This window comes from Penicillium cataractarum (genome assembly GCF_028827025.1).
Source record: "Penicillium cataractarum strain IBT 29864 chromosome Unknown utg000002l, whole genome shotgun sequence".
NCBI classification, from domain to species: domain Eukaryota; kingdom Fungi; phylum Ascomycota; class Eurotiomycetes; order Eurotiales; family Aspergillaceae; genus Penicillium; species Penicillium cataractarum.
Genome location: NW_026622738.1, coordinates 5,187,478 through 5,210,595, shown reverse-complemented (window position 1 = coordinate 5,210,595; position 23,118 = coordinate 5,187,478). Strand labels below are relative to the sequence as shown.

At 52.4% G+C, this 23,118-nt stretch overlaps 12 protein-coding genes across 12 annotated transcripts; 8 read left to right on the top strand and 4 right to left on the bottom strand.

Annotated features, from left to right (window-relative positions):
• Positions 1-842: 842 nt before the first annotated feature.
• sfh5 (CRAL/TRIO domain protein) lies at positions 843-2,294 on the top strand (the record flags this gene model as incomplete). The annotated part of the gene is given in 3 exon segments (XM_056696852.1): positions 843-1,498; positions 1,555-2,071; positions 2,085-2,294. The coding sequence occupies 3 exon segments, from the start codon at positions 843-845 to the stop codon at positions 2,292-2,294; spliced, it is 1,383 nt and encodes a 460-aa protein (XP_056559064.1).
• A 518-nt stretch (positions 2,295-2,812) lies between these two features.
• On the top strand, positions 2,813-4,263 carry N7496_003920 (TATA-binding protein-associated factor TAF6; the record flags this gene model as incomplete). Its single annotated transcript, XM_056696851.1, has 3 exons — positions 2,813-3,182; positions 3,238-3,656; positions 3,718-4,263. 3 exons carry the CDS (start codon positions 2,813-2,815, stop codon positions 4,261-4,263), a joined length of 1,335 nt encoding a protein of 444 aa, XP_056559063.1.
• A 1,642-nt stretch (positions 4,264-5,905) lies between these two features.
• On the top strand, positions 5,906-7,467 carry N7496_003919 (adenosylmethionine decarboxylase SPE2; the record flags this gene model as incomplete). The annotated part of the gene is made up of 2 exons (XM_056696850.1): positions 5,906-6,026; positions 6,083-7,467. 2 exons carry the CDS (start codon positions 5,906-5,908, stop codon positions 7,465-7,467), a joined length of 1,506 nt encoding a protein of 501 aa, XP_056559062.1.
• A 787-nt stretch (positions 7,468-8,254) lies between these two features.
• N7496_003918 (transcription initiation factor TFIID subunit 11 family protein) lies at positions 8,255-9,554 on the top strand (the record flags this gene model as incomplete). Its single annotated transcript, XM_056696849.1, has 2 exons — positions 8,255-8,754; positions 8,816-9,554. 2 exons carry the CDS (start codon positions 8,255-8,257, stop codon positions 9,552-9,554), a joined length of 1,239 nt encoding a protein of 412 aa, XP_056559061.1.
• A 1,197-nt stretch (positions 9,555-10,751) lies between these two features.
• N7496_003917 (acyltransferase family protein) lies at positions 10,752-12,326 on the top strand (the record flags this gene model as incomplete). The annotated part of the gene is made up of 3 exons (XM_056696848.1): positions 10,752-10,877; positions 10,943-11,570; positions 11,656-12,326. 3 exons carry the CDS (start codon positions 10,752-10,754, stop codon positions 12,324-12,326), a joined length of 1,425 nt encoding a protein of 474 aa, XP_056559060.1.
• A 311-nt stretch (positions 12,327-12,637) lies between these two features.
• On the bottom strand, positions 12,638-14,254 carry N7496_003916 (membrane insertase OXA1; the record flags this gene model as incomplete). Its single annotated transcript, XM_056696847.1, has 3 exons — positions 12,638-13,306; positions 13,366-14,106; positions 14,165-14,254. 3 exons carry the CDS (start codon positions 14,252-14,254, stop codon positions 12,638-12,640), a joined length of 1,500 nt encoding a protein of 499 aa, XP_056559059.1.
• A 593-nt stretch (positions 14,255-14,847) lies between these two features.
• Positions 14,848-15,315, bottom strand: N7496_003915 (TOM13-domain-containing protein; the record flags this gene model as incomplete). The annotated part of the gene is made up of 2 exons (XM_056696846.1): positions 14,848-14,970; positions 15,037-15,315. The coding sequence occupies 2 exons, from the start codon at positions 15,313-15,315 to the stop codon at positions 14,848-14,850; spliced, it is 402 nt and encodes a 133-aa protein (XP_056559058.1).
• A 767-nt stretch (positions 15,316-16,082) lies between these two features.
• On the top strand, positions 16,083-17,395 carry N7496_003914 (protein phosphatase regulator SHP1; the record flags this gene model as incomplete). Its single annotated transcript, XM_056696845.1, has 3 exons — positions 16,083-16,157; positions 16,220-16,617; positions 16,672-17,395. 3 exons carry the CDS (start codon positions 16,083-16,085, stop codon positions 17,393-17,395), a joined length of 1,197 nt encoding a protein of 398 aa, XP_056559057.1.
• Positions 17,396-17,734: 339 nt separating this feature from the next.
• On the top strand, positions 17,735-18,894 carry N7496_003913 (Mrp/NBP35 family ATP-binding protein; the record flags this gene model as incomplete). The annotated part of the gene is made up of 2 exons (XM_056696844.1): positions 17,735-17,767; positions 17,959-18,894. 2 exons carry the CDS (start codon positions 17,735-17,737, stop codon positions 18,892-18,894), a joined length of 969 nt encoding a protein of 322 aa, XP_056559056.1.
• Positions 18,895-19,189: 295 nt separating this feature from the next.
• Positions 19,190-20,422, bottom strand: N7496_003912 (uncharacterized protein; the record flags this gene model as incomplete). Its single annotated transcript, XM_056696843.1, has 1 exon — positions 19,190-20,422. The coding sequence occupies one exon, from the start codon at positions 20,420-20,422 to the stop codon at positions 19,190-19,192; it is 1,233 nt and encodes a 410-aa protein (XP_056559055.1).
• A 401-nt stretch (positions 20,423-20,823) lies between these two features.
• N7496_003911 (COG2 family protein) lies at positions 20,824-21,768 on the top strand (the record flags this gene model as incomplete). Its single annotated transcript, XM_056696842.1, has 2 exons — positions 20,824-20,838; positions 20,899-21,768. The coding sequence occupies 2 exons, from the start codon at positions 20,824-20,826 to the stop codon at positions 21,766-21,768; spliced, it is 885 nt and encodes a 294-aa protein (XP_056559054.1).
• A 198-nt stretch (positions 21,769-21,966) lies between these two features.
• N7496_003910 (mitochondrial 54S ribosomal protein uL1m) lies at positions 21,967-23,015 on the bottom strand (the record flags this gene model as incomplete). The annotated part of the gene is made up of 3 exons (XM_056696841.1): positions 21,967-22,059; positions 22,116-22,680; positions 22,768-23,015. The coding sequence occupies 3 exons, from the start codon at positions 23,013-23,015 to the stop codon at positions 21,967-21,969; spliced, it is 906 nt and encodes a 301-aa protein (XP_056559053.1).
• Positions 23,016-23,118: the final 103 nt, after the last annotated feature.

Sequence of the window (23,118 nt, the reverse complement as noted above, 5' to 3'; positions counted from 1 at the left end):
CCGGCTAATCTACACTGCTATTCAACTCTACTATTAGGACAGCTGAGAGGGTCTGCCGGGACCCTGTGTTACCATATCATCAAAGGAGGATAGATCGGTATATTGATAATAACCTCCCCAGTCATTGAGCCTTGTGGAGAGTGCAATTACTTATCTACATTCCACGAGGCACGAGAGACCCCTATGGTAGCAGAGCCTATTTTGGATAATGAAGCGCTGTGCTGTGGTTAGCGTTTGTATAGGTCTCCACTATTTTTCATCGGCAAGATTAAGAGTCCTCCTCATTTCCGTATTTTGTGGCCTAGCGCTCCTGCTTAATTTCGTTTAATGAGATCTTGTCCTTAGATCCCTCATGGTTTGGATAGAGCTAAATTCACTCAATTCTGGCATACAAACAGCCCGACTCAGGTAGTCTAATATTAGCTCTCTGGCTTTCTGCTCGTTGGACTGCCTAGTGAATGCCGTGCTATATTTAAGTTGCGGTATTCTCGATCCATAGCGCTAATCATCTCCCAAAACCGCAGCAGGACCAACTGCAGTGACCAATGTCAGTCTAGAACCCCATTTAGAATTCACAACAGGCTGGTACTCAGGGGCTTCAAATTTCCCCGGGCTCGAATCGCTCGATGGGTGAGCCCCTTAGTGTTGTCTCAGCCGTAGGCCCATGATCCATCGGGTTGACAGGTGGGGACGGCAGTGGACCCGATTGATAGGCCAAATTATCGAGGCAGCGAACCCCTGCCTCAATCTTTTTTTCTTTCCCCTGAAGCTTTTCTATTTCCTCTTTCCTTTTCTTTCACCATCACGTCAATTGTACTCTTTCATCTCCAAAAAATCGCAACATGTCGGACCAAAAGCCCGTCGAACAGGTCCCCGCGGCCGAGCCCGAGAAGCTCCAGGAAGCTGCCGTGGTAGCTTCGGAAGCTCCTGAAGCTAGCGACAAGCCTTCGGAAACGCCCGCGGCTGCAACCACCGAGACTACCGACAAGGAAGCCGAGCCCAAGGCTGAGGAGGCTGTCCACGATACTCCAGCCAAGGTGGAAGAGCCCGTGAACGATGCGCCCGTTGCCCCTGAGCCCGAAGCGGCCAAACCTGAGGAGCAGAAGCCCGAGCAGCCCGCATACCTGACCAAGATCCCCGGTCTGGCCCAGTTGTTCGAACAGCTGCCTAAGATCCTCAACGAGACTAGCTACAATGAAATGTGGGGCGTGCAGCTCAAGGACAGCGAGGATGTGCCTACCGTCAATGTGCTGATCAAGTTCCTCCGTGCCAACGAGGGCAACGTCCAGGGTGCTCAGGATCAACTGCGCAAGGCTCTTGAATGGCGCAAGAAGACCGATCCTCTGGCTTTGGTCGAGTCTGGCCGTTACAGTGCCACCAAGTACGGTGGTCTCGGCTACCTGACAACCTATGAGCAGGATGGACGCCCTCTGGTGTTCACCTGGAACATCTACGGTGCCGTGAAGGATGTTAGCGCCACTTTTGGCGACTCCGACGAGTAAGTGATTTGATGAATTCAATCCTGGAAATATAATGTGCTGACTCTCTCTCCAGGTTTGTCAAATGGCGCGCCGCCCTTATGGAACTCGCCGTTCAGGACCTGAAGATGAAGGATGCCACCGAGGTCATCGACTATGACGGCGAGAAGGATCCTTATCAGATGATCCAGGTTCACGACTACCTGAACGTCAAGTTCTTGCGTATGGATCCCGCCGTTCGTGCCGCCACCAAGAAGACCATTGATGTCTTCTCTACTGCCTACCCCGAGCTGCTGCGCGAGAAGTTCTTCGTCAACGTCCCTACCATCATGGGCTGGATGTTCTCCGCCATGAAGCTGTTCCTCAGCCGCAACACTACCCGCAAGTTCCACCCGATCTCCAACGGCGCGAACCTCGCCCGTGAGTTCCCCGCGGCCATTGCGGACAAGATCCCCAAGACCTACGGTGGAAAGGGTGCTGAACTGAAGGACGAGGCACGAACTGTCCAACTTGTGGAGGACAAGGTGGAGAAGGAGGATAAGAAGGATGAGGCCAAGCCAGTCGAAGCCACCGAGGAGACTGCCGCCCCCGCTGTTCCCCCCTAAGGATGAGAAGCCCGTTACGGAGGAGGCTCCCAAGGAAGAGGCTGCTAAAGAAGAGACTGCTAAGGAAGAGCCTGTTAAGGCAGAGGCTCCCAAGGAGGAGCCCGTTAAGGAGGAAGTTCATGTCCAGGTGGGGGCCACTAATACCGAGCAGACTACTGAGAAGGAGGTGCTCAAGGAGGAGATCAAACCTGTTGCTGAGGAGGCCAAGTAAATTGTGCCGTCCTATTTCTGAATGTGCGTTTCGTTGTGATACCCGGAGGACGAGTGGCTGCCAAGGCTCTCTGCTCTTGCTTTCGCCTTAGGCAACTAGTGCCTTTCATCTGGACTTGTACTTTCAAGCCTAATAATTCATAATAAGATATTTTTATTTGAAACTAAAAGTTAGTCTGTCAGTAAAGAGTGTAAATTACCTTGTAGTGTATAGTTGGCTCAACAAGCATGTACGGGAGGCTGCAAGAACCACTTGCGCAACACCACTCCCAACTCTCATCGATCAGCTGTCATCTCCCTGCCTGCTCAGCTTGTTGCCTACAAAAAAAAGAGTGAAGAAAATTGCAACGGCCCAGTTTATCCCTTCTTCGCTGCAGTCCACCGGTGGCCTCTCAGAATGCGACTCTGTCTCTGATCAAGAGCTTTCCGACCACCGAATTCGCCCATCATCGCAATCCCATCCCTCCCAGATTCATCTCCGTCGCGACCTCACCTCCGAGTTAGAATAAAGCAACCGCTATGTCGGTCTGGAACCCGGATAACATCCGTGATGTCGCGGAATCTGTTGGTATTACCAATCTCAACCACGATGTGACGGAAAACCTTGCCCGCGACGTCGAATACCGCGTTGCACAAGTGCTGGAGGAGGCACTGAAGTGCATGCGACACGGCAAGCGCACCCTGCTCACTACTCAAGACATCTCTCATGCTCTTCGGAATCTGGACGTTGAACCTCTATATGGATACGAATCCCTCCGACCGCTGCGATTTGGCGAAGCATCGCTGGGCCCCGGCCAACCGCTGTTTTACGTGGAGGATGAAGAGGTGGACTTTGAGAAGTTGATCAACGCGCCGTTACCGAAGGTCCCCCGCGAGGTGTCTTTCACTGGTAGGTATATTTAGACTCTTGCTATCATGACGGTCCCTAATCACTCTCTATGTAGGCCACTGGCTCGCCGTCGAAGGTGTCCAGCCATCCATTCCCCAGAACCCCACTGCCGCCGACTCTCGCAACCTCGAGCTGGTATCGAAGGGACCGAACGCCAATTCCACCCTTGCGGCGATGAGCGGTAGCGGTGAAGTATCGGTCAAGCCTACCGTGAAGCATGTGCTCTCCAAGGAGCTGCAACTCTACTTTGAGAAGGTCTGCAGTGCGTTCCTGGATGAAACGAGCGAGGAGTACCGGACCTCTGCATACGCCAGTCTACGGGATGATCCTGGTCTACACCAGCTGGTGCCATACTTTGTGCAATTCATTGCGGAGAAGGTCACGCACAGCCTTAAGGATATATTCGTCCTAACCCAGGTGATGCACATGGCCGAGGCTTTGGTGCAGAATACATCGCTCTACGTCGATCCTTATGTAAGTTGACATCCACAGCACGACTTCCGCAGAGGATCTCCGGCAGCTGACCTTTTGATAGATTGCCTCTCTTGTTCCATCGATCTTGACCTGCCTGGTCGGCCGACAACTTGGCGGAGCCAGCGATCTATCTGAACAATTTGCCCTGCGTGACCTTGCAGCATCACTCCTCGGACTTATTGCAAAGAAGTTCTCTCACTCATCTCACATGCTCAAGCCCCGTCTTGTACGGTCATGCTTGAAGAGCTTCCTTGACCCTTCCAAGCCTTTCGGTGCTCATTACGGAGCCGTCATTGGGTTGCAGGCTGTTGGTGGTGCCGAGGTGGTCCGCGTGCTCGTTATTCCCAATCTCAGTGACTACTCCAAACTACTCAGCGATGGTCTCGACGATGCAGCTCGTCGTCCCGCTGCTGAGCGCGTTCTCAGTGCACTCATCGGCGTTCTGGCGTCGATCCGAGATGCTCACCCGTCTTTGGCCAACGGCCATCCCGCAACCGTGTCGGATGATTTGCGCTCACAGTTGACAGAGAAAGTCGGTGGTCTCATTGCCGGGAAGATCGCCGAGGCCAACGAAGTCCAGCTGGCTCGCCTTATCGTGGAGGTTTAATGTGTTGTCAAGTATTTTCTTTTTCACCCGTGTCTTTTCTTTTTCATCTTCAAATCACCGGTATGGGGGATTATCTGATGCATCCATCTGGAATGGGCGTTGTGAGCGGGCGTTGCGGGAGGGGAAGGGCAGGATCTCTGTGGCTTTGACCACTTATCTCTTCTAGATTCCCAATTGACATTAATTTGTCATTATAATTTATGCATTCCATCGGACAATAGTCCGCTCTAGTCCGTTTATAAATGGTCGTATGCAAGGAGGGAAGTATTGTACCTGCAGTCCGGTCAGGTGACTTTCTTCTTTTAAGGTTCTCGATTCCCCGCTGATTGATTACATAACCTGCGGCCAGGCACGACCAGCCCGGAACTCAATTTTGCCCCGTCTCACCGCTCGCGTGTTCTAGGATTCTCGGCCGGCGCATCCTTGTCTTCTTCAAGTCACGTCGAGGTATCGTCCTAGACGAATCTACGCTTCGCTGTGATTCATCCCGTGAGTGGCCGGTTTCTCCCCTAGCTTTTTCTCCTTCACAAATCATGCGTTTTGTGGCGTTGCAGGACTCGACAACTAACTCGGTCGCCTTCCCTGATGTCAGACAGATTTTGATCCGTGCCCCACGAGCTCGGGCCCACAGACAAAATCGCTCATTGCCAACTCAACCCGCCCGTTACGGCAAACAATTTTCCTGCCAACCCCTCCTCTCGAGGTCTACAAATTGACCATCGGCTTCCTTACCTTTGGCCAAACGATTTCCCAGAGAGAAAACTTTTCTCTCAACTCGCCCAGAGCACTCAATTGCATCTCGGGCACTTTTTTGGGCTTTTAAGCAAAGTCTGACCCGCGCAACGCTTTTTTCTGCCCTCATCATCCCACTGATGATCACGATTGTGGCCTCGCGCGACATCGTGCAGTTCTAAGCCGAATTTCCTTTCCTGCCTTTCATGAGCCCGAAGGATCTTCTGCGATTTCTCTCTAAGCCTGCGAAGTATGTGCGATTTTGATTTTTTTTTCTTCTATCCCCTCGGTTACCCCTCACGGAGGGCACCGATCCACAAATATGGAAAGATTCTTGTTTTTTCCCCATTGTGTTGGCGCAACGGCCTAGGGCTGAGCTACTCCAGACACAACCCCTTTGCATCTTCTCTACCCACCGTGGATTATTTTGACACATTCTCTTCCACGCGATACTAATTGCTCCGTTGTCTCTAGGCCTCGATAGCACGACTCACGTCACCAACGATCAACTTTCCTCCATACCTCTTGCACAAAGCAGATACTCTCGTCTGCTAGACCCGATACTTTGACCGGTATCGGTATCTTCCAGCACGAGGGTACTGGACTGACAGTCACAATTCTTTGTAGCATCTTTCTCCTCTCCTTCGCGTTCCTACCTCCTTAGCGGCCCTTCCGGTCTGTTAAGTTGTTCATCTGCCTGGCTTGATAGCCAGTTCCACTCTGTCCTCAGGGCCTTCTCTTCTCAGACGGGCATCGCCCCCTTGTTCGTCTGGGTAAGTAGACAGTGCTTCTAAAGCCTTTTGTCTCCCATCAAACAGCTCCCAGGGCGGTCCGACGTCACACAGTCACCATCTTCGATCCCGTTAATTGCCCAATTTATTAACAGCCTCGGCTGCATCAATCAACGGAAATGGTTTACGTCGGTATTCCGAAGAATTACACGCAGTCTCCGTCGTCTTTCGCGGGGACTCCTTCTCTGACCATCAACTATGAGGCCACCCAGGATCTTGACTCCAGCAGTGCCTTTGAAGGTTAGTCAACTTGCAGTCAACCAGCTGTCGAACGAATCACTCACAATCTCATACAGGCCCCGAGAAGCTGCTCGAGGTCTGGTTTGCTCCGTCTGCCAGCGAGCTTGGCGCTGCAGGCCCCGACGGTCTGAAGAAGGTGCCCGGCGAGATCTGGAAGGACATGCTGGATCTTGTCAATTGCCAGGTCCTGTCGGTTGTCTCATCCGAGGATGTGGATGCCTACCTCCTGTCCGAGTCCAGCATGTTCGTCTGGCCCCACAAGTTGATCCTCAAGACCTGTGGTACTACCACCCTTCTGTCGGGTCTTCCGCGCATTTTGGAGATTGCCGCCCTCTTTGCAGGCTTCCCTCGCGCTACTGCCCCACCGTCTCGCGGCATCACCGTTGCAGCTGCTCCTTACCGCGTTTTCTACAGCCGCAAGAACTACTTGTTCCCTGACCGTCAGCGCGGCCCTCACCGCAGCTGGCGCGATGAAGTTCGCAACATGGACAAGCTGTTCCAGAACGGAAGTGCCTACATGATTGGCAAGATGAACGGAGAGCACTGGTACCTGTACCTGACTGAGCCTCACACGCTGCTCACTCCGCCGGCCAGCCCCAAGGAGGAGGATGGCCATTTCCCCGAGACTGAGACCAAGGTCCTCAGTTTCCCCCAGGCCTCTCCTATTGCCGACTGCAATGAGCACGATGAGACTTTGGAGGTCCTGATGACCGACCTGGACGAGGAGAACGCGAAGCAGTTCTACCTGGATAATGCTACCGCTACAGCCGAGAAGCGTTACCGCAACTTTGACAAGGATGAGCACCTCGATGTGTTCGACAACGGCTCGAACCCCGATGACCCTGATGCGGATCGTCTGCTGCCAGCAGAGCTGACCACTGAGGGTCACGCGCTCGGCACTGTGGTGTCCGATGCCTGCGGCCTGTCGGATGTTTATCCCAAGAGCAAGTTCCCGGATGCTCGCATCGACGCGTACCTTTTCACGCCCTGTGGCTTCTCTGCCAACGGTGTCGTCCCTGCTCCGGATGGCAAGGCTCCCACGCACTATTTCACTGTGCACGTTACCCCGGAGCCGCACTGTTCCTATGCGTCCTTTGAGACCAACGTTCCGCACTCGCAGAACGGAAAGGCCACTACCGACATCATTCAGCAGGTCGTGGATATCTTCAAGCCCGGCCGTTTCAGCATCACTTTGTTCGAGACTAAGCCTGCCATTGAGGATGTGGCTAGTGAGGCCAATGGTTTCCACGAGGTGCACGCGCAGCGCCAGGCCATGCGTCGAAACCCCAAGATGGAGCAAATTGAGGGTTATCGCCGCGTTGACCGCATCGTTCACGACCTGAACGGTTACGACCTTGTGTTCCGCTACTATGAGCGCAACGACTGGAAAGGGGGGCTCCCCGGCTTGGAGAGAAGTTCTAAGGGCATCACTCTTACATGAAGATGTTGGAGATGGTCTTGTTTCTCTCTCCACGTCCGCTGTTTTTCAGCCGTTGACCTGCTTTTGTATCCATTTCTTTTACTCCATATCTTGCACAGATCGTCTGCTTTTTCGTCGTTCTCGTCCCAAGTTTAGAACTATGTGGATGTAATTCCTCCTGTCTTTACATAGTGCGCAGCATTGTATGTCCATGCTCCGAGCGTCTTGTCATCTTTTTGTGTTCGGTTCAGCTGGACTCCATCAGCGATCTTGTTTTGAGCTTTTCTAGTATTCTTGTGAATTATTCATCTTGTCACTCTTTCTTCATAATTGAATAGTACGTACTGCTTCAGGATTATATGCAAGTCCATCTAGACTATGCAGGTAAACCCTTTGCATCGTTCAATTAAGCTTCTTTTGACGTAGTCTCAGCGGAGCATACAATTTCCAAATCCGGCAGGCGGTCTGGTGTGCTCTGGAATAGTCGCGACCCAATTCTGATCGCGTCAAACAGATATCGACTCATCTTTGGCAGCTTCTTTCATCTTGTGGGCGACTGGGCAGGTTTCAGTTACTGTTTTTCTCTCTCGGATTTTTAACTTCTGATTGAATTCGCATTGTTTTCGCGCTGCAAACTGAGGACCAGGGTCGCAGCGCTTCACCAAACTCGGCGAACCTCCCAGATTCCCGCCAGAGCACGTCGGACTCAAGATACACCTCTACTTTTCGATCCTCTCAGCGCATTTCCCTTCAACTTCTCTACGTCACCCACTTCGAGACTCTAATCCTTTGCATACAATCGTTCAAAATGTCATCACCACCACCGTATCAGACCCCAACCAACCCCCTCAAACGACCCTCTATCTCCTCGTCCGCCTCACAACCACTCGGCAAGAAGCCTCGCATGCACCCTCTCCGACAGACCTCATTCCCCGCAGGTCTCGATATTGCAGAACGGAGCTTCGGCGCAACCAGCGATGCTGGAAGCGTGACGGGTAGTTTCACAGGAAGCATCGGCGGCGCAAGCGCAGACGGCGTCTTTACTAGCGCAGCTCGCGGAAAGAAGCGCGGAAGAAAGAGCAAAGCCGAGAAGGAGCGTGAGCGTGAGCGAGAAGATGCGATGAGCTCGCGCGCCGGAGATACGCGGCTTGGTTCCGTTGATGCTGAAGGCTCGGTTCGAGGGGGTATGGGCGGAGGGGGAGGGGGAGGAGGTGATGATGGCGACGATGACGATGACGACGATGAAGGCGAGCTTTTGGGAAGAGAGGAGGGTACTACGGATACGGAGGCTGAGAAGAAGAACTTGGCGTATGTTTGTCTCCATTGGGACATCTGGGGAGCTGGAAGACTAATATTGTGGCTTGTACAGGATTTTGGTTGATGCGTTTAACCCTCAGCAATCCGAACGATATGACCTTTTCAAGCGAGCGAAGCTTCGCAAAGAGTCCCTTCGACGTATCGTCAATCATGCGCTTTCACAGTCTGTCCCGGCCAGCGTGGTTACTACAGTCAACGGTTTCACAAAGGTGTTTGCTGGTGAAATGATTGAGAAGGCTCGAACAGTTCAGGCTGAATGGGCCGATGCCTTCGACCAAGCAGCACGAGCGGCATTCGATGCTGAAGAGGCTGCCGCTGAGAAGGCAGCTCAGGCCAGAGCTCAAGCTGTGGCGGCACAGTCAAAGACTGCGACTCCTACTCCTTCGGGAACCCCTGTCCCTCCATCCAATTCAGGATCCCTCAGCAATGGCATCAAGAAAGAGCCATCGGATACAAACCAGATACGACCATCGTCAGTTCCAGCGAATCACCTCAACTCAAGCTCCTCTACTCCCGCCCATCATATGTCCCCATCTCCATCTCTACATGTCGGCCGGCCTTCTGTATCAAGTCCTGCGCCTCTACGCCCACGAAGAGAGTTTCGCCCACCACCTAACCCCCATCGTGGCCAACTTCTACCATCGCACTTGCGTGAAGCACTTCGCCGTTACAAGCGTGATGGCGAGGGTGGTGGTGTCGGTTTCTCCGGATTGAGTATGGATAATCTAGGAGTGAAGGGTTCGGTTACGTGGGGTTCTGGCAGCGTGGGTGGACGGCGACTATTCCGTTAATCAACTATTTTCTTCTTGGCTTCATATGAAAGGTACATCGGCGTGACGGAATTTTTTCCACGGCGCTCGGGTTTTGTCGACAAGGACGTCGACTCATGGTTTACCAGGAGTTTTCTACCTACATGGTAGAGGTGTTTCATAAGGATTACTGGACATAAAATTTGATACCACACTATTATTGACCCTCTAGCAACTAGCCTTTGAGCCCCTTATCCTAAGTCCATCCACATATCTTCCCAGGAAATTACGTATCTCTGAGGAGCAACGGGGGGTGTTTCAAGTAACTGTACAATAAGGAGCGTACATTCCGCCACATTTGCTTGATCTGCCAATCTAGGAGGTTGGCAGGCCTTGGCATGGACTGCCTATTCGATGCATAATTCACACAAGCTATGTAAACGCGTCTCCTTAACCCATGAATGCCCCCGTCCGCCAACTACGGTGGCTACCTAATCCTCTTCGCTGCCCCTGAACCCGCCTAAAACGCCAAACCTGTGGTGGTGGTGGTGGTGTTGTATTTGATATCTAAAATTCCTAGTAAATAAGCCATAACAGTAGTTCCTCAAAAAGCAAAACAAATACACAGCCAGATCGACACACTCAATCCTATTTTAGCAATGTCTTATGCCGACCCTGCAAGGGTCTAACGCCTCCCGCGCATTTGTTTTTTCCTTATCCTCAACTCTCGCAGAAGCACTACGTACCTAGACCCCGCCTAGACCCTGGCATACCGATGGCTTTCTAGATCCGCGTTCTGATCGACACTTTTCGAACCCCCTAGCCGTGGCGAAGCATATCCAGACACTTCTGGGCTGGTCATTTGACGAGATGATGGGTTCATGATTGCGCAATTGGACATCCTCATCGGCTCATGCGATGCAGGAACGCTTTGTCTATCTATTTGTGGCTTCGGACTCTGGAGACCTGGTGTGTTGTTGTGCCCCTTCTTTCTTGGCGTGTTCCTTACTCGAGGGGTATACTAAGGCTTGATGGCCGTTTGGGTTGGCAGTTTTCTTCCGTTGTGTGTTCCGTATGCTCTTGTTTCGTTTTGTTATTCATTTGGCCCAGGCTACATCTTAACGGCTATGTTAACCTGAGGCTGTCTACCGACCCCGCGGTGATATGATATCTCTTTGGAGTATCTGAAGCACTAAATCATTCTTTAAATCAAATTTCATACATATCCTGATAACCATCATGTCACTCTTTCCATCTTCTCATCTATACACTCGTTTAAAAGATACTATTCCCGCTGTTCTACCGTGGAGTCAAGGGGACTCCTCCACCAAAGGTGATCCTCGGAAGAGTGTCAAGTGGATCGATGTATGTTTCCAAATACTCTCAATGTGTATCCAGATTGATCTCGCTAACAGGATCCTTCAATATAGGGCCTGCGCGGAATTGCCTCCTTCCTAGTAGTATTGACACACCTCGCCCGAGCATGGGACTATGACCTCTTTTCTCCTCGAGACACCGAAGACGCGATCCCACGGATCCTGCAATGGCCTATCCTGCGCATTCCCTGGCAAGGCCGTCTCGGTGTTACCATCTTCGCATTCCTTACAGGCTATGTCTGTGCCCTAAAACCATTGAAGCTATCACGAGCTGGAGATACGACTTCTGCATTCACAACAATCGCTAAGAGCGCCTTCCGGAGACCACCAAGACTTATCTTTCCGGCTACCATTGCCTTGGTGATATCATGGACGGTTGCCCAATTCGGCGGATTTACTGTTGCCAATCGCTCTGATAGCTGGTGGTGTCGATATGCAGCCCCAGACTTGGAAGATTCTCTCTGGAAAGAGGTTCTTCGGTTAGGGGAGAACTTTTTGTCGACTTGGACCACCGGTTATATGGCATACGATGATCACCAGTGGGCTCTTTTACCTTTGCTAAAGGCCTCGATGCTGGTATTTATTCTTCTTGTCGCGACCATGTTTATGCGATTCCGATATCGAGTCACCGTATACATTGGGATGCTGCTTTATTATCACCAAGATGCTGCAAAAGATACGGGTATGAACTATATACTCTCGCACTACCTATGCTTGCATTTGACATGACAATGGAAACAATTTGCTAACGTAAACTCACATTTTAGAAACATTCCAAATGCAAGCTATTTTCGGCGTCCTTCTCAGTGATCTCTCATACAACACCACGCTCAAGGACTGGGTAGAAGCCCATCGCTATACTCGGAAGCTCATCATCATACCCCTCGCACTTGCGGGTCTCCTAATCGCCTCCTACCCAGGCGAACACCCCGAATGGATGCCCTGGTCGAATTTCATGTTCGAACTCTCAAAATACATTTTCCCACCAGATGTGAACGTCGGGAAGCGCTACTCAGCCCTCGGCGTGGACCTCATCATCCTAGCAATCTACCTATCTCCCTCCACCAAGGAGTTTCTCGCCAGTCGACTGCTACTCTGGCTTGGAAAGCAGAGTTTCGCGGTATACCTCATCCATGGGACGATGCTGCGTGTTGTCCTTTGCTGGATGTTATACGGAATTAGTGGCCAGCCATGGGAAGGAGGTGAAGCTGCCACTGATGATTTGCGGGACTGGCTGCCACTACGACCGCCGTGGGTTGTTGCTATTAGTATACCAGTATGGATTGGACTGGTGTATGCTCTTGCAACGGCTTGGACAGCGTATGTTGACCCGTTCTGTGCATCTATGACGGAGAAGTTGGAGAGGACGGTTTTTGCAGAGGATGAGAAGGCGTCGTTGCCATTGCCGGCTGTCTCGGTTCCTATGCGGACTACATGAGTGGGCCTGTTTATTGAGACTTTCTTTTTTTGTTATCCCTCATCTTAAATTGGGCTGTAACAAACATACTGGGTTTCTATTCCGACTTCCATTCCGTGTGGAGAAATGGTTTGGTGCAATGCACAATCAGCATGGACTTCTCATCACGCCCTTTTCTTTGTTAGGAGGTAGATATTAGAAAGTAGATAAATGAGCTACGCATGGACAGAGTTCAAGAATGGTCGAAGTAGATTCTAATTCTGTAATACATAAAAACACAGAATGCCAGAGTTAAAGCGCCCTAATTTACAGTTTATACACATTGAGGGAGATCACTGCCTCCGAGGTGGGCCGTTGCGTCCAACCGCCTGGAAGTTCTTGAAGGAATCCCGAGCCTTCTGTCGCTCAGCTGCAAGAGTCCTCATATGGGAGCTCCGACGGGCGTGGTTACGCTCCTCGCGCAGGGCGGCTTCCCGAGCCTTGGCTTCCTGCTCGTATCTATCTGCGGCCCGTCGGTCCTCATCGCTAAGACGAGGCTGTGCGGCGGGAGAGCCATCCGCATTCTTGGTCGCCTTGCCTCTCACTTCGCTCCACTTGTCCGTGACTTCGCGCTTAGCCTTTTCGCTCCAGCTGGTGATGTTCTTCTGGACTTGGTCGATTTTGCTGATGTTGCTATCATCGGTTACCTGGGCCTGGGTTTGCTTGAACTTCTCCGGGTTGGCTTGAATCTCTGCCAACCGGGCTTGGAGCTGCTCCAGGTTGCTCATATCTTGCGTCGCCTGGCGCTTGATAGGGATAGCCATGCCCATGGCTTTACGGAAGTTGGCGTTGTTGATAATGTAAGCTTGAGCAAGACCGAGGAGACCCGTAGACAGGAAGTACAGCTGCAGAGCGCCTGGCTGGAAGGCCATGAATGTGAAAGAAATGGCCGGAAGACCAATTAACATGGCTTTACCGGCAGAGGTGTTGAGAATATCCATGGTGCCAGTCTCACCACCTTTCTGTACTATTTATTAGTGTCCGTCCTCGGTTGTTGTGAGCAAGGAGAGGGATCACCTACCTTGAGTGTGAGGTACAAGCACGAGGCTGTGATGACAGGGATCAGGTATAGCTGATCAGACACAGTCAAGTCATTCAACCACAAAGCAGACTCGTTCAACAACCCCGGCACCGGCAAAGAGGTCATACCGCGGACAACACGGAAGATACCGTAGCCGAGAGGAACCTGCAGCATAGGAATGAGTGCCTTTGAGGGCTTGATCCCGTGCTCGGCCTGAATCTTATCGAGCTCGGCCTTCTTAATCTGGAACTCGTGTGTTTGTCCATCGATACGAGCCTTCATCATCTCTTGACGAATCGGGTCAATGATAGGTCTCGCGTTATGGGTTCGGGCACCTGTGTCGGAAGCAGCCATAGTAGGCTTGAACAGACCAACACGCACCAATACGGCGGCACCGACAATGCTAGCCCACCATGGCATACCCGTCCAAATATGAATGTGCTCGATCACATATTGGAGCATGGAGGATGGACCCCAACCATAGTCCAAGCCAAGTTCCTTCAAGTATCCAATCTTCTCAGGAATCTCCGAGATATCAAAACCAACGTCAGACGGGTCAATCGGCGTTGTCGTTTCGGGAACGGAAGCGGGAGTTGGGTCAGAGGAGGTCGAGTTGAAACGGATCGCAGCAGGGCTGGCAGCAAGAGCAGCACGGCGCCATGGAGCATTTCCAGAGGAAGCGAGGGTCAATTGGCTCTTCTGGCCAGGGAGTTGGAAGCGCTGAGGCCTGAAGGTAGATACCTGCAAGAACTAGTCAGTACGTGGTGTCCTTCCCCGGAGAGTCCTAGATATGACCAACCGATCGGGTGGATCGAGGAACCGCAGCGAGCCGTTGCCGCGCAAAGGCAGTGGCAGCACTGGGCCCTTTCAGGCCAGCAGCTCCCATCATTTTGTTAGAGAATGAGGAAAAGAGTGATTTTATGGATAGACAGTCGGACCATCGCGAATCTCCCGCGCCTGTCGGGGAGACTTTTTCTGCCGGGCGGAGACCACCCCGGTAAACATCCGATGCCGAGTCGTTGCCGGCTTTGGCCGTGAACTATGTACAACTCGAATTACCTTGATTTTGTACCTATCACTCCCCATATTCAGGCCAGCAAGATATCTCATACTCTTTGGCTATGGCCTAGGTACAGGAACTAATGTCTATCCCACACAATCTTCCATCAAGGCATACAGAACGGGTTAGTTGGTTTAGTTTCTGGAAATGCATTGTTAGGGATACGAACAAATAAATATACGGAGTATTCGTTAGTTACTCATTGCAAGAATTAGTAACATGTTCTAAGCAATATGTAAAATACAAATCCAGTTCGCCAGGCGCCAGCTGAGCAGTCTATGTACATGCACTACATCCAAGTGTTGACTCGAGGTCAGGTATCTCTCCAAACAAACATGTACCAGTTTTGTGTTTCCCATATCAATGCAGATCTGAGATGTTGAGAAAAATAGCATTTCAAGAGAGCCAGTAATGCCCTCTGTTTATTCCAAGGCTGCGGTGTCATTCAAGCCAGCAGCAGAGGTGACCCGCCTCCGCTCCGAAGGAAGCTCCCGAATCTCGACTCCAGGGCCCACGGGGTGCGTTCGGCGGTACATTGGGAAGATCTGAAATATTAAAAGAGATAGTAAGTATTTGTAGACTCTATGTACCACGTTATATTCAGCACATACCTTCGTGTTTGACCACCCCAGGCGGAAGGCCGCCTCATGGGCGAAGAGCTCGCCGAAGCCCAGCATGAGACCGTTCACGAATGGGAGCAGGAGGTTGATAGCTGCTCCTCGGATGAGACCCCATACAGTCGGGGGCTTGTAGAGAATCATGGGAGAGCTGGAGGTCGAAGGAGGCGAAGACGGTGACTCGTTGTTTGCCGAGTAGTTTTCCGAATCAGAGGGGACAGTCAAGGCGGAGTCGTATAGCTCGACCCGCGAGCCAGGGGCATCGGAGGCCATGGGTGGTGGAATATGTATTATTTGAATTGATAGAGATCAAGAGCGAGGTAGAGATCGGACCAGATGGGCTGGGAATTGGACGTTTGGTCAACCGCTCCTCAGGGCGGCGGTCGGGATGCTCCTCAAGAGGGCAGACGTGTGGATTATGTCAGCGGATCGACCCCGAGGCGGTGGGGACTCCATTGATGGATGTTCTTACCATGTAGCGAAACTTGATTGCAGGGGAATTAGTATCTCCAGAAATATTGTGAGATCTTAAATCCAAGGTATGCAAAGGCATAAAGAGACGTATGACTGAGATTAGCATGAGTTCACAAATATACATTTTCTAATTACTGACGGCCTATGTTTTGGACAATCCGAAGGCAACCCTGCACCTAACCTTAACACCTTGATAAACAGATAGTCATGGTGATATTTCCCAGTGGGGAGCTAGAGTAGTGGCTTGGCCTTTAGTTTGTGATGTATACCTCACTGTGTTTATACTAGGTCTACCCTACTGGAGTATAGATCAAGAGCCTCAGGCCCCGATAGTCGGAAGATCCTCCACTCCGGCTGACCAATTGCGAGTGACGTACCTGCCCGCGGTGTTTAGCTGGCTTCCTCCAGCTCGGCTTGGTTGACTTGCAAACAATACCCTTCTTACCCTTATACACCTTCTTCACCACTTTGATAACTCGCATACCGCCCGTTTCACTTCACCTCGGGACGTCCACCTTCATACCTCTTTCAGATTGTCCATCAGGATCTATCCATCAAGCTCAACCATGGACTACAACCCCGCAGAGCACGACGAGGTCGTGTCTCAGTTCTGTAACATGACAGGAACCAAGCCCGCCGAGGTAATTATTGTGCTTTCTTTACTTCTAAGGTCTATTATTAATGTATTTTTGCGGTATTGTAGGCACAAGAGTACCTTTCTGCCAACGGGTGGGACGTGGAAGCTGCCGTGACCGAGTTCTTCGCGGAGCAAGATGAGGCGCTACAGGACATGAACACCGGTGGTGGCCGACGACTAGGCACGGAAGAGACAGCTCAAACAGCTGGAGGAGGTCGCTCCCTCGGAGGGGGGCCCGTTCCAGCTTCCTCATCTGCAGCACCCCAGTCTTCGTCATCGAGCCGACGTGCTGCGCCAAAGAAGAAGTTTGCGACATTGGGTGACTTTGCTACGGGGAGTGGTGGTGACTCTTCCTCCGAGGATGGCTCCGAGGACCAGGACTTTTTCGCTGGTGGAGAGAAATCTGGCTTGGCTGTGCAAAACCCGGATGACTTGAAAAGGAAGATCCTCGAAAAGGCTCGCAGGTAAGACCGTATAGCTATCCTTGAAAGACCGTATACTGATCCATGCATGAACAGAGCCCAGCCTCCATCCTCAGATGAGCCTCAGTCCCGACCCTCTTACTTCACCGGAACTGCCCGCACCCTGGGTGGCGACGACGCTCCTAGCAGAGTTGTCGAAAACCCCTCCGAACCTCAACCGCAACGGCCCCAGCGCGTCCACCGAACTCTTCACTTTTGGGCTGATGGCTTTTCGGTCGATGATGGAGAGCTATACCGCACTGATGACCCCCGCAATGCTGAAATCCTGGAAGGTATCCGCCAGGGTCGCGCTCCTTTGACTATTATGAATGTTCAAGCGGGGCAAGAAGTCGACGTCGAGTTGAAGCAACATGACGAGAACTACGTGAAGCCCAAGCCTAAGTATATGCCCTTCTCGGGTGTTGGACAGCGGCTTGGAAGCCCTACTCCTGGCGTGGCAAGCAGCCAGTCCTCTACTCCCTCCGCTGCGCCCGCTCCCACTACGGCTGGGCCCCCCAAGCCTGAAGTGGATGAATCGCAGCCGACAGTTACTTTGCAGGTGCGTTTGGGAGACGGCACTCGACTGACGTCCCGTTTCAACACTACTGCCACCATCGGTGATGTCTACGCCTTCGTTGCAGCCTCCACTCCCGATGGTCGGAACCGCGCGTGGGTGCTCATGACCACATTCCCCAGCAAGGAGCTCAGTGACTGGGATGTGACTCTCGGTGACCTACCAGAGTTCAAGCGAGGCGGCGTGGTTGTCCAAAAGTGGACGTAGAACACATCGTCGGTTGCTTGGGGCTGACTTCAAAAGCGAGTGGCAGCGGAGATAGACTACGTCTCGAGCGCCTAATGGTTAGATACGATGATAGGAATTACGATGCCATTATGTTGGCTACTCTCGGAAGACCAATGGTATCATAAGAATACAAATTTTTTTAGCTCTAGCCATTAGATCTCATGTAAAACATGATGGAAAGTATAGGAAACCATCCGCGGACGATGTTTTAGTCAGAGAGCGGCGATTGATAAGCGTCCGAGGTCGGCTCCCCACTTAAGCCTATCCGTCCGTCACTGTCTTTGCTTTTCCTCTACAGATTCCTCTACCTACACAAAGATGCCTCTGGACGGAGTCAAGAACATTGTGCTGGTGAGTAGTCCATCTGGAAAGCCATGCGCCTCCTCATACAAGCAAGCCTCCCGCAAAACACTCTTCCCACTCGCCTCAGTAGCTTATCGATAACGAATGCATGAGGGGCATGCCGATTGGCGAGTAACAAGCAGCAGTCGCAGCAGCATCAGAGCACATAGATTCAAGAGACTGACAGACTTGTATCGCAGGTTCTATCCGGCAAAGGAGGCGTTGGAAAATCCTCCGTAACCCTCCAACTCGCCCTCGCACTCTCCCTCCAAGGCAAATCCGTCGGCATCCTCGACATCGACCTAACAGGCCCCTCAATCCCAAGACTCGTCGGTCTAGAAGACGCCAAAATCACCCAATCGCCTAGCGGATGGCTCCCCGTTCCAGTTCACGATGCCATCCCCACACAAACAGACACCCCATCATCCTCGTCCCCTTCACCCCGCGGCTCCCTCCGCTGCATGTCCCTCGGCTTCCTCCTACGAGACCGCGGCGACGCAGTCATCTGGCGCGGGCCGAAAAAGACAGCCATGATCCGCCAGTTCTTGTCAGACGTATCGTGGGACTCAACGGATTACCTCCTCATCGATACCCCGCCGGGTACGAGTGACGAGCACATCGCGCTGGCAGAGCAACTCCTCACTCTATCTACGACGGACGCTGTCGCCGCAGCGCAGTCGAATCTGCCTCGTTTGACCGGCGCGGTACTAGTTACCACCCCGCAGGCCGTTGCTACATCGGATGTGCGCAAGGAGGCCAATTTCTGCGTCAAGACTAGTATCCCTATTCTCGGGGTTGTTGAGAATATGTCTGGATATGCTTGTCCGTGCTGTGGCGAGGTGAGCAATTTGTTCTCCAGTGGTGGCGGAGAAGTCATGGCGCAGCAATTGAGTATTCCGTTCTTGGGTCGTGTGCCCGTTGATGTGAAATTCGGGGAGCTGGTGGAAGGGAAGGTGGAGGCTGGGAGTGATGATGAAGATGAGGATGAGGAGATGGAGGCAAAGGATGAGGCCCCGGAGGAGCCTGATACGAGGCCTCTGGTTGAGAGATACCAGGAGGGCTGGTCGTATCCTCGATTCGAGGAGTTTGCGCGGACGATAATTGGAGGCGTGCGGGCCACGGCTGGGGCTTCCTAGTAGTCGGTCTGCCGTGATCCGTTTAGAGAAAAGTTGCGAGCGTTTTAGGGTTCAGCGATTATCTAAGTTTGCCAATTCGCATTGCATTAAGAATGGCGTTGTTTCATTATAATCGTTGGGCTAACGTCCAGAATATGTCTGCTTAGTATACAAGGAAAAATAAAAGACGAAATTCATTAGGAAACTTGCGTGTCTGCACACATAAGAATATCTGAAGCATGTCGTATAGTCATTAAAAGTCATCATTCGTCGTGAGTCATTACAAAGGGAATTGCCAGTTATATACGCCGGTGAACTAGGTCATGGGCAAAGAAGTATGCTCATCGCCTGCTCGCCCGAGCATAGCCCGTAGACGGTCCTCGGCTGATTGCAAGGCAGGCCGCGAGTCTGGCTCAACAACGCGGGTTGTCCATTTCAGCCAGCCAAGGAGAAATTGGACCACATCGGACGTGTTCCAACTGTCCGATGCGTGGGTGCCACTAAGATCCGTGGCATCTGTAGTAACCCGTGGCTCTGCAATAGTGTATTGATCATCTGCTCGTGCTTCAAAGTGAACTTCAGAGACCATAGCTGGGGTGGCTATATCCTGTGAGGGCTGGCCAGCACCGCCAGAGGGCTTGTGCTTCCCCAGCAGGTCTCGGCTGGAGTTCTTTGGTCCTGAGGGAAACTCGCGAATCGCTGGCAGTGTGCCTCTTTCTAAACTTGCTCCATTCACTGTGGTAGACTGCGTAGCCATCAACGAGGTCGGACTGCTATTGCGTTCCAAGGCAGATGCAGCATGCCGAAGGTTCTCCAGATAACGATAGAAAGAGAACGGATGCATATCACGTCCCGTGTCCATCATGCCAGGGTCGTCATCAAAGATAACGACACCCTCATCGGCACGACGTTCATCACTCGAGCTTGCCTCTTCGACCGGGACCAGGCCACCTCCTGGCGGAGCACGAATCTCGCCCAACGGGGCGATATGACTGCCATACTCATTCGCAAGACTTAGTTTACTGCGTCCACAGATCTCGGCGATTGAGTCCAATGTTCCACGGATATCGGGATCGATGGCTTGCAGTATACTATCAATACTGAAGTCTTTATCCGACGGGAGCGGCGGACCCGATGGACGGGGGGAAGCCGAACTCCTCGACCCGGTGAACGGGAACAGTCGGCGCGGAGACATGGATGACAGCTTGCTCCTCGGTTCATCCTCTGCATTTCCAGAATACGCTCTGACTAGAACGGGTTGCGTTGGTACGGTAGACGGCCGCTCAGATGGTAGATTAGCAGCGCGGTCTGTTCGGGACCCGGGTTGGAGGTCTTCGTGTACTTCACGTAGAGACGAAGAATGGTGGTCTCGGAAAGACTCGTTCTCGGCAAAGGCTTCGAAGAAGTGCCAGCTTGCCTGGTGGGAGGGGCCTGCATCGCCTGATGTAGGCGCGTAGGACGGCGACTGTCGAGACCACCCTTGTCTAGCGAAAGACGAGGACGATAGCCGGCTTCCGTCCCAGCGAGTCGACCGTAAGTCCGATTCCATTTCGTACTTACCAATCCAGATACCGGAGGGCCTTCGGGTCAATGCAGGACAACGCAGACTTGCGGGTGGGAAACCCCGCTCGGAAAGAGTATGTGTTTTTGCGGGGAGATAACAGCGTTCTGCCGAGTATGTACTCACGAGGCAAGGTGCGTCTCAAAGTCGCATGCCCAAGCGCATAAAGTGGTTGATGCGTTGGCAGATTCTCAGCGCATCAAAGCTCTCGAGACAAGAGATAGAGAAGGTGCAAGCCCACTACTAGAAGGAGGAAAGTGAGAAAGTAAGAAAATGGAAAGTCCAGTGAAACGGCGGCCAAACAAACGCCAAGACTCGACACGTTTGGCTTCGAAGCTCCACCACTCAGCTTCACCTGCACCGCTACTTTACCCGCGAGTCGGCACACCATGAATCGTTTCCATGTAGGTTTGATGGTGCTCCGGTAATTCTTGGTGGATTTGAGCTAATCCAACCCCGTCCAGTTCGGCGACTCGGACGAGTCTGCCTCCGACTTCGACGAGGATCCCTCCGGCCTGCCTTTCCCCGAGCCACTATCACGAACCTCGTTCCTGTCCCCTGATTTTGACCCGGCGGTCTTTCTCTCTTCTTTAAGGAATCGCCACCAGAGTCTAGAAGATCTGCGGCAAGAGTTGCGGAGCCTGGAGCAAGTGCTGAACAAGGAACTGCTGGACCTCGTCAACGAGAACTATCAGGACTTCCTATCCCTCGGCACCGCATTGCGCGGAGGAGAGGAGAAGATCGAAGGGGTCAAAGTGGGCCTGCTATCTTTCCAACGAGATGTGCAATCTATACGGGACAAAGTAGAAGCACGCCGTCAGGAAGTAGAGGGGCTATTGAACGAGAAACGACAACTCCGATCGCAGGCAGATATCGGCAAAGACCTACTGGACTATGACGACCGTGTCGAGGAATTAGAGCACCGATTGATGATTGCGGACAAATCTTCACCAACCGGAGATGCCTCGGCTGATGATGAGTCCGATTCCGAATCGGATCTATACGGCACCGGCAACGACGAAAGTGACGACGAGGAATTGGAGGACGGCACTGCACCCGTGTCACTGAGACGACTTGAGCGCCATGTCCAGAAATACGTATTCTTGACCTCGATTGCGAAACGAGTGGGCGAGAGCCACCCGTTCATTCTTGCACAACAGCCGCGCGTATCCAAGATCAAGTCCACCGTTCTGCTGGACCTGAAGACTGCGTTGGAACGGGCTGGTCCTGCTGGGGATAAGCGTGATGCACGGACAATGGCAGTCCTCCGCCTCTACGACTTGATGGGCGAGGATGTCAGTGCCGTCGCCGCGCTCAAGAACCTCAAAATATAGATTTACTCGGGACTGAGATTTACTCGGGACTGTTCCAACCCATAATGCGTGGGATATACGTGGGAAGTTGCATAGCGTCGGCGTTCAAGGTTATGGGAGTCTTCTATTGAACAGAAATGATACCATGATACACCAGGTCCTTTCCTAATAAAACAAAAATCTGTACACGCCAAGATGAATATAAGACAGCAAGGTATTTTACACGCCGGTCAAGGCAGAGGTTTCGGGGGAGTTGTCGGTCTTGAATTCGCCGTTCAAGCTGAATCCGGGGCCATGGGTGGAGCTCAGGACCTAGATTATCGGGTTAGTTACCATCGTTGTAGATGTAGAACGGGTGCAACACTTACCACTTCATAGATCTCCTTGTTCACGCGGTCATTGAGCCCAGAGGCATCCTTCTTGATCTGGTCAATGGTAGTGCGCAAGTTGTCGCGCAGTTGCTCCGGAGAGAAGCCTAGTTGGCCGATGGGCAGCCGAATGACGGCATCGCGCTCTCTGTAAACGGTACCTCCGCGCAGCATTTCCACACGAGAAGCCACATCTTCCACCACGGTACCAGTCTTCACACTCGGCATCAGGCCGCGGGGACCGAGGATACGACCCAGAGCGGCCTTGTTGAGTGCCGGCAGACTGTCGGGGTGAGCAAGACAGCGGTCGAACTCGATCTTGCCAGCCTTTACGGCCTCAAACACCTCGTCCTCACCAACCAAGATGGCTCCTGCGGCGAGCGCATCCTTTGCTTGCTTTGACCCGGGGGGACAGATGACGCAGATGCGGGATTCGGTTTGGACAGCGTGAGGGAATCGGATCATGTTTCGGATAACGGGGCCGTCTCGCCTTGTGCGCAGGCGAATGTGCACTTCGTACTTTGAAACTGTGGGCTCGCGGCCGACTTCAACGGCCCGGAGATACCTGCGGAGAAGAGGCTATGTCAAAAAACAATCCATACTTGAGATACCATCAATGGACCTGTATCAATCCACTCATGAGACTGCATACCGCATCGCATCACAAAGAGCAAACTGCTCCATGTCCTTCAAGTTCTTCTGTCGGAATTCACGAGGACCTTTCCGATCCGACTTGGTATCCTTCTTCCCCTTGCCTCTGGCTTGCGGGTTGCTCTTCGCACCTCGGACTTGCTGGAATACCGAGAAAGATGGGGCAATTGACTTCTCCCGGAGAGCTGGACGGCATGATGAAAGAATACCGCGTGCCACAGTGGGCAGTGCGGTGCCGTAAGACGACATGACTGAGTAGGCGTTGACTGAGCAAGACGTCGGAGCCGCAGACGGAGGACATGCAATTATTGTTTTCTGCCGGACAGCTCTCGGCTCCGGAGAATTATACCCC